This window comes from Strongylocentrotus purpuratus, unplaced genomic scaffold, assembly GCF_000002235.5.
Source record: "Strongylocentrotus purpuratus isolate Spur 01 unplaced genomic scaffold, Spur_5.0 spur5_scaffold_10, whole genome shotgun sequence".
NCBI lineage: Eukaryota > Metazoa > Echinodermata > Echinoidea > Camarodonta > Strongylocentrotidae > Strongylocentrotus > Strongylocentrotus purpuratus.
In genome coordinates this window covers 22529369-22544455 of record NW_022145595.1, presented here as the reverse complement: position 1 = coordinate 22544455, position 15087 = coordinate 22529369, and the positions used below count along the sequence as shown (strand labels likewise).

At 37.4% G+C, this 15087-nt stretch overlaps 1 protein-coding gene across 1 annotated transcript; it reads left to right on the top strand.

The window, feature by feature from the left end:
• Positions 1-7099: 7099 nt before the first annotated feature.
• On the top strand, positions 7100-14883 carry LOC581737 (nucleoside diphosphate-linked moiety X motif 13). Its single transcript, XM_011681641.2, has 7 exons — positions 7100-7186; positions 8245-8719; positions 9393-9619; positions 10880-11005; positions 12716-12827; positions 13472-13623; positions 14330-14883. The coding sequence occupies exons 2-7, from the start codon at positions 8266-8268 to the stop codon at positions 14486-14488; spliced, it is 1230 nt and encodes a 409-aa protein (XP_011679943.2). The 5' UTR covers positions 7100-7186; positions 8245-8265; the 3' UTR covers positions 14489-14883.
• The last annotated feature ends 204 nt before the right edge of the window (positions 14884-15087 follow it).

Sequence of the window (15087 nt, the reverse complement as noted above, 5' to 3'; positions counted from 1 at the left end):
CAACCGTAGACAGTAGTGTCTGTAATGCCCATGGGGAGTTAATCGTGTCACGAATGTTCGCCCTGAACCATGATTTACGGGCTAATTCAATGTTCCTTCTGAAGTTCTGGTATCCCATTCTCTTGCCGACAGGCATAGCGATATTTCAACCATCTAGATGACATTCGATGCGTTTATACATTGTGATGAAGGTATCCAATGGTCCAAAGAGGTCCCACTATTGATATTGTCGGATTTACTAGATTGCCATGGTAATAATCGCACATTATATTGGATACACAACTATACAATCATTTTTCATCTTCTCCCCCCCCCCCCCCTTCGACCTGGTAAAGCCGCCCCAACCCAAAACAGTGCCCCCCCCCCCACCTCCGATGGCTGGATCCACGCTTCGCCGAATGCACTCTGAAACTTGCCGTGAGCGACTTCTTTAAATAATATTGTCCGTTCATTTAGCGACGTATTCGTTTTCCATGCACTGCATAATCTACTTGTAACTACATGAATTATGATGTATGACTAATCACGTACGGTATGATGATTGATAAATCATAATTAATATAACGGTGTCTTAGAAGCAGTTGCCTGCATAAAAGAAAAAGAGGTGGAAGAAAAGAGGGGAAAGGGAAGGAAGAGCGCAAAGGAGCGGGTTGAGAGCGAGAGGGAGAGAGAGGGAGAGAAAGAAAGTGAGAGAGAGAGAGAGAGAGAGAGAGGGGGAGGGGAACAGAGAGAGAGAGAGAGAGAGAGGGTGAAAGGGGGAATTATACAATATCTGACTTATGAGTGACTTTAGAACTTAATCTTAAGCCCCCCCCCCCCCCTCGCATCGTCATGTTATTAAGTCGATACTACCTTCCAAGGATCATGTATCTTATAAAATTAAGAACCAAAAACTATTAATATCCTTGAGTTTTGTCATTTTTTAAGTATATGGAAAATTTATTTGTCTCGACTATTGTATTTTGAGAATGTGACATATGAAAAACAAACATAATATATTCAACAAATAAATTCAACCAGCCCACCTTCATTTTTTATTACGAAAAACACACCCCCAAAACAAATCAAATTTACAAGGGGAAGAGGAGAAATGGGAATTTTTTAATTTGTGTAGACCTCCAAGTCCAACCGATATCTGAGAGAGTAAGAAGGTTATGTCCATCTTTGTTGAATGATTATTCGTGATAACTTCGAAGATTGTGTGAACCTATCTTGGTGACCGGTATCTGAGTTCTATATCCTTTGAGCAAGGGTGAGTTGAATTGTTTATCAACACAAATACACAACCACTGCTATTTCGTTCATAATTATCACGGTTTCCTTGTGAAGCTGGTCCTACGTAGCACTTAATGGAACTACCGTGCTTTATAAAGATCTCATAATAAATAAATAAATACCTATAAATGTTCCTGATCTTTCCAGGAAATAACTTAGAAATTTAACATTTTCTGTCGGAGCTGGGGAATCTATATCGAGATCCAGGAGTGGAGAAGGAGCAAAGTAATCGTGATTTATTCAGACTTCAACGTTGTGCATGACTGTAACCAGTTAATTTTGATAGATATTTGTTATAATAAAGTAGCCCTTGCAATTGCCAATACATGCACAGAAGAGATAACTAAAATTTGATGGTATAGCAGGCAATCAGGAAAAATGTAACCTCATATTCTTTCCAGGATTTCTTAAGCTATACTTTCCCTAAATAAATATTCCTGGAACGGTGTCACGGATATGAAAAGGATGATCTACTTTTAGGCTATCCGTGACACCGTTCCAGGAATATTTATTTAGGGAAAGTAGCTTAAGAAATCTCCGACTCTCTTTTTTTTCCTCTCTCTCTCTCTCTCTCTCTCTTTCTGTATCTGTCTGATATAAATATACGGACAGATACAGAAAGAGAGAGAGAGAGAGAGAGAGAGAGGAAAAAAAGAGAGAGTCGGAGAGAGGGGGAGGAGGGAGATAGACAGGGAGAGAGAGAGAGAGAGAGAGAGAGAGAGAGAGAGAGAGAGAGAGATACAGAGAGAGAGAGAGAGAGAGAGAGAAAGAAAGAGAGAGAGATGAAAAGAGAGATAAAGAGAGTAGAGTTTATGGGAGGCATGAGAGAGAGGCGGCAGGGTGGATCAAGGATTTTCGGAAACGGAGCGAGTCAATATCATAGTGGATTTGATTTCGGCAATTAGTCACATGCAGACTCGCTTAATTGGAGGAAAGCGACAAAGCATAAAAGGAGAATAAGAACTAGAAAGAAAAAAAAATCAGAACGTTTTTTAATCCTTCTTTTTTCTTTTTCATTGTTTCTCCTCCCTTTTCTCCATATACGCTCGTTCACAATAATGCCCCAGCCCCTAGGCCTACTGAAGGAGAAAAGAAATGTGATCTTTATTTAAAGATGAAGTCCGATTGAGAAGCATTTACAGTTTCATATGTTTATCAATTTCAAGCATCTTTTATTGAACTTGTTGACAATATAGTTTTGTATCAGTTTCTTTCGGGTTGATTGTAAATAAATGATTTGCAAAGATCATTTTTGAACACGACACCGCTCAGAACTCATGGACTTAAATTTGTAATCCATTTTCAAATTCATTATTATCGTCATTGCAATTCAATTCATGGACAAAGTAGAAGAAAATTATCCAAGTATTTACAAACGTAATGTGAAATACTAACTGAAGTCACCAATCTTGCAATTCCCAGGATCAATTAATGTAAGCAGACAAAGTACCTTGGTGTTGTGATCCAGAACGACCTCCGATGGAATGGCCAAACTCACCTCGCAACAACAAAAGCTATTGGGGTTTTGAGTTTTCTGAGACGCAACTTTCATCACTGCTCAACTTCCATTAAGGAGAAACTCTATATCTCACCCTCGTTAGGCCACACTTAGATTATGCAGTTGCTGCTTGGGACCCATACACAGCTAAGAACATTTCTTCTATCGAACGAGTCCAGAGGCAGGCAGCCCGTATATCAGAGAGAAGCAAGCGTCACCCACCTTCTAAATTCTCTTAAGTGGAACTCCCTCCAAGACAGACGCGAAGCTCACCGTCTAAGCTGTTTCCACAAAATGTTACATGGCCAGCTGGACATAGATCCCCGAACCCACATTAAACCTAAACCAGATCGTAGCAGACGCGGGCACTCAAATCAGTTTGAAATACCATTAGCCAGATTGGATGTATACAAGAACTCATTTTTTCCTCGCACAACCGAAGCATGGAATAATCTCAATCCGACCTTAGTATCCCTGACTGACTCAGCAAAGTTTAAAGTAGCACTCCTTCCGAAATAAGTCCACTCTCTGCCACCACGACCTCCAGTTTAAATTCCACTAGGAATCTTTTGGAGGAACAACAACCAAGTACCAAGTAATGTACTAATTTTGTTTATAGAATAGAATAGAATAGAATTTATTGACTCATTCGACCCCCTTCTGGGGTATGAGAGTACAACACATGTACATGTCATGATAATGATACATAATAAAGAATACAAACATAGCTTAATAATACAAAGAATACAGAATACAACAAAACAACAATATAAAAGTATAACGATAAATAGGAATGATCTAAACCTAGCCTATGCTAAACATAAATACAATATTATACAATATGGCAAGCATACATGAAAAGTGGAAAATACCACATGAACAATCTAAATACAAACACAAAGAAAAAGAAAGATAAAAACAAAAAATAATTTTACAATTTTTTTTTTTGTTTAAATACATTATTGTCTTAACTAAAAAAGAAATTATAAGTTTCATTTTTGTACATGTAAGTGAGTTGTGATTGGATTGTTAAGATATATGCAGACTAACAAAATACGCCATAATTGTCCATTGGACAAACAAAAACATAATGGAATATAATGTAATAAGACAAACAAAACAAAAAGTATACTAACAAAAAAAAAACAAAAAAAAAAAAAAATGAACAAAAGAACAAACAAACCATCAAAACTATACTTGACCTAAAGAAAGACTGTACTACAGATCAAGAATTGTTGGTTGCTTAATTAACCTACCACTTCGGGTTGTAACATTTCTTTTTATGGGCGACATATGATTGGATTGTTCAGATTTACATGTATATAGACGAGCAAAATATGACATTATTATCCTTAAGAAGAGCACTAATTTCTTCAGCTGTCCTATACCGGAACATGAAAATAAATTCAACATGTGTGATGTGCAAGGGCGTTTAACTATTACTTTGCGACCTAAATATAACTCTCTTTCCTTTCTGAAAAAAGGGCATACAAAAACATAATGGAATTCATCACCAGACTCATGCATATCACAACATGGGCATTCAATACTAATTTCATTAACAGCTTCTTTGAATCTGTTATTATTAATTGGTAAACGGTGTGACCTACATCTAAAACGGCTCAGTGTTATTCTATCTTTTTTACTCAGCAAAACTAAATACCTTTCAAGGAGACAATCCTCTTTAAATATCCTATAATTTAGGCACACACTGTTTGTCCAAATTGTTGCCATCACATCTTGTTTTGAAATATCGTTTACTCTCAACTTCAGAGTGCTCAGTATCCAACTATTGCTAAATCCTTCCCCTTGCTTTAGCCAAACAATACCAAGACCAGCATGGTTCAATATTTTTTCAATACAAGATAACCACTTGAAAGAAGTAGACATATCTACATTCTGACTAATTAACCTTTGCAAAAAATAAAATTTGACTGAATATTTAGAGGGAGAACCTTTTACTATTCTTAACCAGAAACTAACCATTCGATGTTTGATACTGTTAGCTAGCCATGCCCTCCCAGTTTCTCCATCTATCATACAATCTGGTGTAAATTTATTTACACATAACGCTGACCTGAGAAATTTTCTATGGAATATTTCAATTTGACTCAGATCTTCATATCCCCACACTTCGCATCCATAAATGAGTATTGGTAATACAAGTTGGTCAAACAATTCACATTGAATATCCAGTGGCAGTTTGAGTCTTTGAACCTTTAATGACATAGAGAAGAGGGCTTTCCTGGCCTGTGATACCTGTTTTGAAATAGCCTTTTTAAAACTTCCATTATAATTAACCTGAACCCCAAGATATACAAAATCATCCACAACATCAATTTCATCTTCTCCAAATCTGAAAACTGGAAATTTACGTACTTTGCCTCTTGAAAATATAAGTACTTTAGTTTTCATAGCATTAACACTTAACTTCCAAATTTTACAATACTGAGACAAGGCATTCAAAGCCACTTGCAATTCCTCTGCTGTGTCAGCCAATATTAGGGTGTCATCTGCGTACAACAATGTGTATAATTGTAAGAAAAGATCTTTGTTTACTTCTTTATCTAAAATGTCAGCACATACATTTTCAACTAAAAATTTGAGACCTTTAAAGTGTTTACTGAGAAAATCCTCGAAATCATTAAGATATATTGCAAAGAGCAGTGGTGATAAGTTTTCACCCTGCCTAACACCAACATCGCATTGAAAAGCCTCAGACATTTGACCATCTACTATCACGCACGATTTTGCTTGAGAATACATATTCTTAATAACTGTGAACACCTTACCATCCACCCCTGACCTCAATAATTTGTGCCAAAGTGAAACCCTATCAACCATATCAAAAGCTTTTCTATAGTCTATAAAAGCGCAGTAAATTCTCTTCCGTTTAGACAAGTAAATGTCAAGCAGGGATTTCAAAACAAAAATATGGTCTGTTGTAGAATAGCCAGCACGAAAGCCAGCCTGTTCTTCTCCAAGCTTGCATTCATTTTCGAAATAAATTGTTATCCTATAATTCAAGATGGAAGTAAACAATTTTCCCAAACAGCTTAAAAGTGTTATCCCACGATAGTTATCTGGATCTGTATCCTTTCCTCTATTTTTGAAAATAGGGACTATACTACCTAGACACCAGTCTTTTGGTACTAGACCACTCTCCAGTATTACATTAAAAAAAGCAGTAATACAACCAATTACAGCTGCTGAACAATTTTTCAAAAACTCATTTCTAACCAAATCTACACCACATGCCTTATTATTCTTTAGTTTCTGGATAATCTTTATAACTTCATCAACCGAGATAGGGGCATTCAGCTCATCATTGCCCATTGACTGGTCAAAATCCACATAATGTGTTTCAGATGCTGCACATTGCACATTATTCAAACTACTAAAATGATGCACAAAATCATCTAAAGAGACCTTGGCTGGACAAGAGCTACGCCTCGGTCCATCCAAAATTTTCCAATACTCTTGAGGACTATCCTTCTTAAGTATATGAAGATTGTTGTGTAAGAGCCTAGTGTACGCTTTTTCCTTTCTACGTAGCAATTTCCTATAATCTTTTGCAACAGCATTAATTTCAGCCATTTTTTGTTCTTTATCACTCAAAGTTAGACCTTTGCACTGTCGTTTAACTCTATTTTTAGATTAAAATATCTTGATCTGGCATGCTGACACTCTGTGTCAAACCATGGTTTCTTCTCCACGATAAGTTTCCTAGAATGAATTTTCTTACAGACTTTATCCTCACATATACCGACTTCCTTTGCCGTCTTCAAAAATGAATTTGCCAATACAGTACTAAAATTATCCATATTACCTTGTGTCGATGACTTCTCAACCATTTCCAATGCATTCATCAGTACTGGAATACTTTGATCAAGTTTCAACTTAAATTCAGATGCCTTCTCTTTAGAACACTTAAATGAAGTGTATTTCACTTTTTCGGGAGCATCAACCCTATTTGTAATTTTTCTCAATTCAACATCTTCATTTATAGGAATCAGTTTATTTGAGAACATCAGATTCAATGGACAATGTACATCTGAAACACACTTATCAAAAATGTCAACCTCAAAATGAGTAATATATTGAAATAAACTAACAGATGCAATGACATAATCAACCACACTTTTCCCTCCATTTTTATTGTAACATGTAAAGCTACCAACACCCTTATCACTACCAAATCTCCCATTCACTATCTATGCGTATAATCATAATTATAGATTCTTTTTTTCTGCTTCCGATTTTTGTACATACAATTCCAAGCCACCATACTAGAGAAACATATACCAAACGAACAACAAACAACAACAACAAACTTGATGCACGCGATCTCTGGACCTGTTTGAGATAAAGCTTTTCGGAAACGATTTAGATCTACCGTTTTATATTGGAAGGGTAAGTAATGTTACGAAATTAATATGTTTCATCATGTCATGCTCATGCATTTGTAACTCAACTAGCCTTTTGACCATTGAAATTGTTGCTTCTGCCAATCAATCGAGAACTTCGCTCGGAGTTGGAGAAGATGCGCGTGCGAGTGGCAGTAGTCAGCAGACGGCACGTCTCGACCATCACCCCGGCGTTGCGGGGGCGGATCCACCTATGAATTACTAAATTTCGTGTAAGAATTGATTTCTGGGGCGTCGCGTTGTTGATCGCCTGGCCTGATCTGGGGAAAAATTGAAAGTTGGGGGTGCGTCTTATACACAGGTATAAAATATTACGTACTGACAATGTCAATGACATTTCCGGGGTGTTTCATAATTTTAAAGCTGTTTGTAAAGTCATGCGTACGGTATTACTTTACAAACTCTTTATGAAACGCCCTCCAGGATATTGCCATTGAACTTAAGTTGCGCCTTGTTTTTTTATAGTTTAGTTAAATAGATCTAGATTTCTAGGTCCTCTCTCACTTATATTCAAAGCCACTCGAGCCGATCTGCCAATGGGAGAGCGTAAACTCACTGTACAGCGCTCAATGCGCAAACTTTTTTGCGCATGAGATAAGACTGAGAGTGAGAGCCATGAGTCTGTGAGCATGGTTAGGCTGGCTCTTAGCTCTTGAAGAGGCCCTTGTCATTTAAGATTGTGCATTGACAGAAATGGCCATCTGTAGTGGTATGGGAAATTGTTTAATAAAATTGACATTAGTCTAACTTCCCCATAGCCATAGGTCATACCCAGACATTATTTATTTATTTTTCTGCTTAGACTCTAGTCTAAATATGGGCCAATATGGGCAATTTTTGTTTGCAAACTTGTCATTAGATTAAACATGGCAAGTTTAAAACAAACTGTATGCAATAGACTCTACTACAGAAATGTGCTAACATGTATCACACCATTGGAATATATTTTAGCAGTTTTCGAAATTCAAGGAGACGTTTTGATATCTGAACACTTTCAGAATTAAAGCTAATTCATGAAATGTGATTTTTGTTGTTCTTCTCCAGAAGCAGGTACAATCAAGAAGTATGCTCTCGCGTGTTACTAGCTCCTTCGTCAAGGTACAGACATGTGCCTGTTCTCAGGCATGCAACATCCAATTACAACAACAACAACAAGGATGCAGGAAGATCCAGCTAGCCCCGAACAATGTCATAGCTGCCAGTACACAACATGTAAGGTCTTTCTCTTCCAAAAGCTTTCAGACTTCAAACTCAAATTACCTCAATGTGTTGCATTCAAGTTCAATACTCGTGTCACAGGGTATGTTAAAAACTGCTGAAAGACTTAGTTGTTTACAACTCCGCCACAGCTCACAGTATGTTACTGGGGCAAGGTACGTGGAGCAGCTAAAAGAGAATGATGACATTTGTGAAGCAGCGCTAAGAAATGGACAGTTTGCATTGTTCTACGATCTGAGGGCTTTCATTCAAGGTGACGGTGCTTCAAAAAGAATGAACCTTGTTTGGAGAGGTGCTGACGGTAAGTTTTAAAGCCTGTCTGCATTTTTTGGCCAGGGGGGGTGATTAGACCTCCATGCAAGGTCACTGACAGGTGGTTATCTCCTCGAATCAGCTCTCAATAAACATAAGAAAAAAAGGGGATCATGGGGGACAAACAGGCAATGATTAAGCATTGTTTGCTATATAGAGGGCGCAAGTAGCCCTAAGTAGTGCAGTGGGGCTTTAAATCAGAAAGAAGTGATGTTGGCAAACAAAATGTCATCGATTTTAATCGAGCACCTTACAAGGTGTACTTACTTCTTTTTTGTTTGCAGCTGTAAACAAACTAAGGCTTAAGTAATGAACTCAAAAGAGTGAATTAGAGCTAAATATCGTTGATGCCTGCTTTTGGGATTTATATAAAACGGATAAAGGTAAACCAAATAATCGAGGTAAAGGATTTTCAGATTATTATTGAGCTTGGTACATGTATGTTCTTAGGATATAATTTGTAATCACGACCAACATTTTCTAAAAAGAATTAGACTGAAAAATTGTAAAGAAAAGTGTAAATATGATTTATCTGTCAGGCTCAAAAGAATATTACAGTAAAATAATATCATAGACCATGACATAATGACGTATATAACCTATCAGAGCATAAAGGTATTGTCGCTGTCGAGACTAAATCAGTTCTCTTCTATCACTTGTAGACATGAAACAGGTGCTTGGGATAGTTGATGGGATGAAGCTCACCGATGCAGTACTAATGAATTCCACTGGCAAGGACCCTGACCAACCAGCAAGGTTTGCTATCAACATTCCTAAGGCAGATGACACACTCCAGCAGTCGTTAGAGAGATTAATGGATGCAGAGACCATTGGGATCAGGAGGGCGCTGTTTACCCTTGGCAGGGGATATCTTCATGAATATCTACAGGTAATTTTTATGATTTCAAGTGCTTTGTGTGCACTACATAGTCTAGGACTGTATCGGGTCCTTAAGAATATTATTTGGATTTGCTATTGCTTACAAATTTACGTAATTCTTGCATTAAGAGTTCAATTAAGGCCCTCTGGTTGTTGTAATATTTGTTTGAAAATTAAAAGGCTCCCCAAAACTATTTATATTGCTTCTAAATCCATTATCAACAAAAACTGTCATTTGTCACTGATGACAAGTCTTGTGAAATGGGGCCCTGATGACTGTGTTTGGTTGTATTTATCATTAGTGCAGTCCTGTGTCCTTGATACAGAACTTACAGAAGAATGATGGTGAAGTGGTGTTGTAATTGGAACCATTGCAGAGAGCAACAGGGACTTGGTATCTTCCCAATGCCTTGCCTTGCCCTTACTATAGACCCTAGGTTTGTTCATCCTTTGTAGTTTATAGATGTGCCGGGCAAATTGATGGTAAAGGAAAGATGGACGACCAGCCTTCTTGGAGCTGAACCAGGGCCCATATTCATTTCAATACTTAAGTACGAAATTCAAGCTTTTTACTTAGTATTTGGCTTACCTGGTAGATAAAATACTTAGCCAATTTTGGTATTCAATTCAGAGTATTGTAACCTAAATTTAAGACAGCTCTCTACCAGACTTATTAGGAGGCCTTGATTGGCAGGCAGGCATATGGTTATATTATGCAGTATTACAACCTGCGAAAATTATATTAACACACATTTATTGCGACGCATTGATTGCGCATTGCTTTTGATTGACTGTGTGATGTCACAATGCTTATCAAGTTTTTACTTAGATTTGGTCTCAGGTAAGTACTAGTCTAAAATACGATTTGAATACAAGATAGTAAACTTCGTAGCTTAGCCATTTACTGAGTACATTTCTTAATTATTTTAAGTATTGAATTGAATACCGGCCCAGGGTCTTCTGTTTATTTGTTGTTTATTTGTTGTTTATTTGTTGTATGTTTCTTTTGTTTATTATTTTTATTTTATTTTTCTTTTACTTTTCTTTTCATGGAGCTGTGTTCTGTGAATAAAGTTTACCTGAGCACATTGTGAGATTCCAGCTTCAGCAACCAATACTTTGGACATGCCCAGCCCTTCCCTGTACCATGATCAATTATTTTAGGATAATGTAACTTTGTATATATCACAGATAGTAACGTGAACTTGTTCTTTTGACAAATAAGATTAATTTCCATTTTGCTTTTACTACTTTGGTTTATTTCAAATAGGCCTATGCTCTGTTGCAGTGGCATTCTCTTCAAACATTCTGTTCAAAGTGTGGGGCTAAGAATAAGAAGAACTTGGCCGGAAGTCGCCGCATCTGTTCAAGTTGCTCTGAAGTCCATTACCCGACGGTAGGTTCTTGCTTCACATGTATTTAACTATTGTATTGTCGAGGTGTCGTGGTCGAGTGGATATGTCACCGGACTGTAGATCACAAGGTCCGCGGTTCAAATCCAGTCGCGGCACTAATGTCCTTTGGCAAGACATTGATCTACTTTTGCCACAGTCCACCAAGGTGTTAAATGGGTACCCGGTAGGATTCGAAAGTTAATGTTGTTGGATTAGCAAGTGGTGCTTGTAAATGGCGACTGTCTGTAATGCTCCTCAGGGCGTGAGAAATGTGCATACATTGTGTTGCGGGTAAGCCTGAATCCGATGACCGGGGTAATATGTGATGCGCCTATAAAACAAAGTATTAAGCGCATTATAAATGTGAGCTTTTATTATTATTATTATAGGGCTAGGTTGTTGTTTCAGAATTTGATTTAGTTCATGTTAGATCTTTAGAGTTGAGGAGAGAGTTGAGAAGAGGATTCGCTAATTCGCTTAGCTGTAGCATTATCCATTATCTGTCCATTTTGTCAGACTATTCATCAATTACATTACATTCTACTATAACCCCTACAACCCACTCCAGCAAAGCATAGAGTCAATGCTAATGCGTATTGACCTCTAGCACTGCGTACTTGCTGAGAGGCAGGTATAATACACAAATACACACACCACACACTACTGCATAAACTGCACACAATAGAACTGATGTGGCTGATCGGCAAATTTGATACTAGATTTACAATCTGAACTTTTAAATTATTCTTTTTAAAGGGATAGTTGAGTTCTGTTGCAGAGGGTGCTACATAAAATATTTTTTGTGAGATAATGAAAAACTGAGTGTCAAATTTGAAAGAACATAATTTTAAATGACAAAATCATCTCTGTTTGATCAAAATCGGTTGAGAGACGGCTGAAATATAACGATTTCTAATACTTGAAAAATTGGAAAAAACTGTTCTACGTCGTATTTCAGCCATTGCCGATGTTAGCTCTTTTATTGGCATTTTCGTGTTGCTTATATTATCCACAATTAGCCGGCTCATGTATTGTTATTTTAAATTAAATAATGAATTAACGGTCATCGTGTTTTTTTGAAAATAGAGCTGAATTGGTATGATTGTATTGGCTAAATTTCACACATTTTGGGGTCTAAAATTACCTTAATAGCAATTTTAGGTTCTAAAAGGGCACTATAAATGTCATAGATAACCATGTACTTTGAAGGCATTTGCGGTCTGAAAACAGAACTCAACTATCCCTTTAACATCAGTAAGTTGAAAAAATTGTATTTTACTGCTATTTAGGTATCAATTGTTACTAAAGTACCAATTTTTAGTGAATTAAGTTGAGTTTTGTTCAGTGGTATTTGAAATGTTGAGAATCAATAATAATACACAGCCAAGATAGTAATGCAGCTGTGTGTGCTTCAACCCTCATGTACATACATGTAGTAATTTTAGTCATTTTACAAAGATTTTTTTTTGAGGGATTGCTGATTTAACAGCACATGAGATAGAGCTTGCATTGCAATTTGCCAACATCAATTATAACTAGTGGCAATATCGGTGTCCACGTCATCTGGCACTTATGTAGTATAAAGTGTTATTCTACTCCTTAAAATGGCCTTAAAGTCCTTGATCAAAAGTCCTTAATCTTTATTATATGCACAAGTGCACTCACTTTTATTGAATATGCTCACACTTTGATATAAATTTTTCTATTACCAGATGAAACCAATAGTCATTACCCTGGTTACGAATGGGGACAAGTGTCTGGTTGCTAGGCAACCACAGTTTCCAATTGGAATGTACAGCGCGTTGGCTGGATTCTGTGATATGGGTAGGTAATTTGAAATAATCTCTCTCGCTCCTCTCTCTCTCGCTCTCTCTCTCTCTCTTTCTCTCTTTCTCTCTTTCTCTCTTTCTTTTCCTATCTGTCTCTCTCCACCCCTCTGTATGTCTCTCTCCATCGCCTTTTTCCTCTTCATGTCGGTCTCACACTTTCTCCTCTCTTTATCTCTCCCTTCAGCTTCCCTCTTCTCACCCTTCCTCCCCCTCCCCCTCCCCATCTCTTTCTCTCTCTATCTCTCTCTCTCTCTCTCTCTCTCTCTATCTATCTCTCTCTCCCTCTCTCTCACACCCTCCCTCCCTCCCTCCCTCCCTCCTTCCCTTTCTCTCTCTCCCTTTTTTCACCCATAGGAATCATGCAAGTTTCTGGTTTAAACATTGTACATGTACATCATTTAATCTTCCATTGTTTCTCACTTAAAACATTTACAGATATTATGGCTCATGAAACTTCTGTGAATCTTGAAAGCTCTTGGATTTTTACATCATGTATGTAATGAAAATGTTTTGAATTCATGTCAAGGAAAACAACTGTATTTTATTTCTAAGATTGATTTGTTTTGTTTGGAATCAATAGCAAACTATTGAAGAAAAAAAAGAAGAAAAAATCTTTCAGTTTTGTGTTGTTTTTCTCAGGTGAAACGTTGGAGGATACTGTAAGACGAGAGGTAGCAGAGGAGGTTGGTCTAGAGGTCGAGGACATCACCTACTGCTTTTCCCAGCACTGGCCTATCCCTAGCAGTGGTCTCATGTTAGGATGCTATGCTACTGTCAAGGAAGATGATCAGGTAACTAGATGGAAACCAAGCCTGATAATTTCAGTGCCAAATGAACCTCTAATACCCCATTTTATAGTGGGCTGATTTTATTGAACGCATCCGATGAAACAGTCACTATGAATGGTACAGAGGAGAAATAGCCGATAGATAAAAGAGAAATACGCGATGACATTCACTTTGTATCGGTGTTACTCCAACGAAACGGCCACTATGAATGGGTTCGGGAGAAAAACACTGATGAAAATGGTCAAGGTTGTTATCTTATTCCGGCTAAAGCTAGTAAACACATGCTTTTACAGAACCAATTGATGAACAAAACAATGTTTAAAACTGATCACTAACAAGCGCAATGCGAGTACAATGGATTTTTGTTTATTGCGATTTACTGCACTGTCTGCCGAATCAAAAATCAAAGCGCACGCCAGCAGCTAAAGAGTGATTGCGCAATAATTCTTCACTTCTGGCCGGCACAGCAAGTGAATTTCACCTGTTTACAGTTTACCTGTTTTCATTTGTTTACATAAGGCAAATTTTATCGGTACTTTCATTGATGTGACTCCGATAGGAGGACTATGAAAGGGGGACTATGAAAGGGGTATAATATGGCTATGGTATGGTTTTAACAAAAGTATTGACCTACCCCTAACCACAAGTTACTCCTATATAGAAGATCTAAATTTTGATAATTATGTTTAAATACTTCCATTTCTAACAGATTCTGATTGACAGGAATGAACTGGAGGATGCCAAGTGGATGGACAGAGAGGAAGTACAAAGTATACTCCAGCAGTCGCCAGGTCAAGGGTCACAGTGGTTCCCTCCTAGATATGCCATTGCCCATCAGCTGATTGCAGGATGGGCCTTCAAGAAATGACCATCTCATTGACTTCCATTCCGGTCTTCCTTACGCAAGTGTGTTCCAATTCAACATATGTTCATCGGGCAGCATTTTACTAAATCGTCATGTTCGCAGATGTCCTATTGAAACGCGTGCATCGGATATTTAAGCACGTTTCAATGGGATGTTGGCACACTTGTACTTTTGACAGTCTAGTGAAACAATGCCCAGATTTACATTCATCCCCTGCAATACATGTAACTAATATTGTGCAATTGAACAAGTTTCATGTCAATCCTTGTGATGTTATTTTTTATTTTTTTTTAGAGAGAGAAATTATTTTAAATGTAAGAAATTTGAATTGTGACTTTGCATTGGTGTCTTCACAGATTTCGTCCATTTTATGTAGCCAATGACAAACCGTACGCTTAGATTTTAATATCTTTGCACTTTTTATGAGGTACCATCTCAGGACTTGTATAAGAAATATCTATACCTCTCTTACAATGGTGCAGTTTTTTTTTTCTCAGTATTTTTTTGTGGAAATTATGATGTCCCATCGCACAAATCTTGATTACCTGACTGCTTTATAGTTCAGTACAGGTGTTTGTGGTCTTATCAGGGTTCTTTTTCTG

Coding starts and splice junctions, on each gene's coding strand:
- LOC581737 (XM_011681641.2), top strand. CDS start 8,266: ATGCTCTCGCGTGTTACTAGCTCCTTCGTCAAGGTACAGACATGTGCC. Junction 8,720..9,392: donor TGTTTGGAGAGGTGCTGACG/GTAAGTTTTAAA, acceptor TATCACTTGTAG/ACATGAAACAGGTGCTTGGG. Junction 9,620..10,879: donor ATCTTCATGAATATCTACAG/GTAATTTTTATG, acceptor TATTTCAAATAG/GCCTATGCTCTGTTGCAGTG.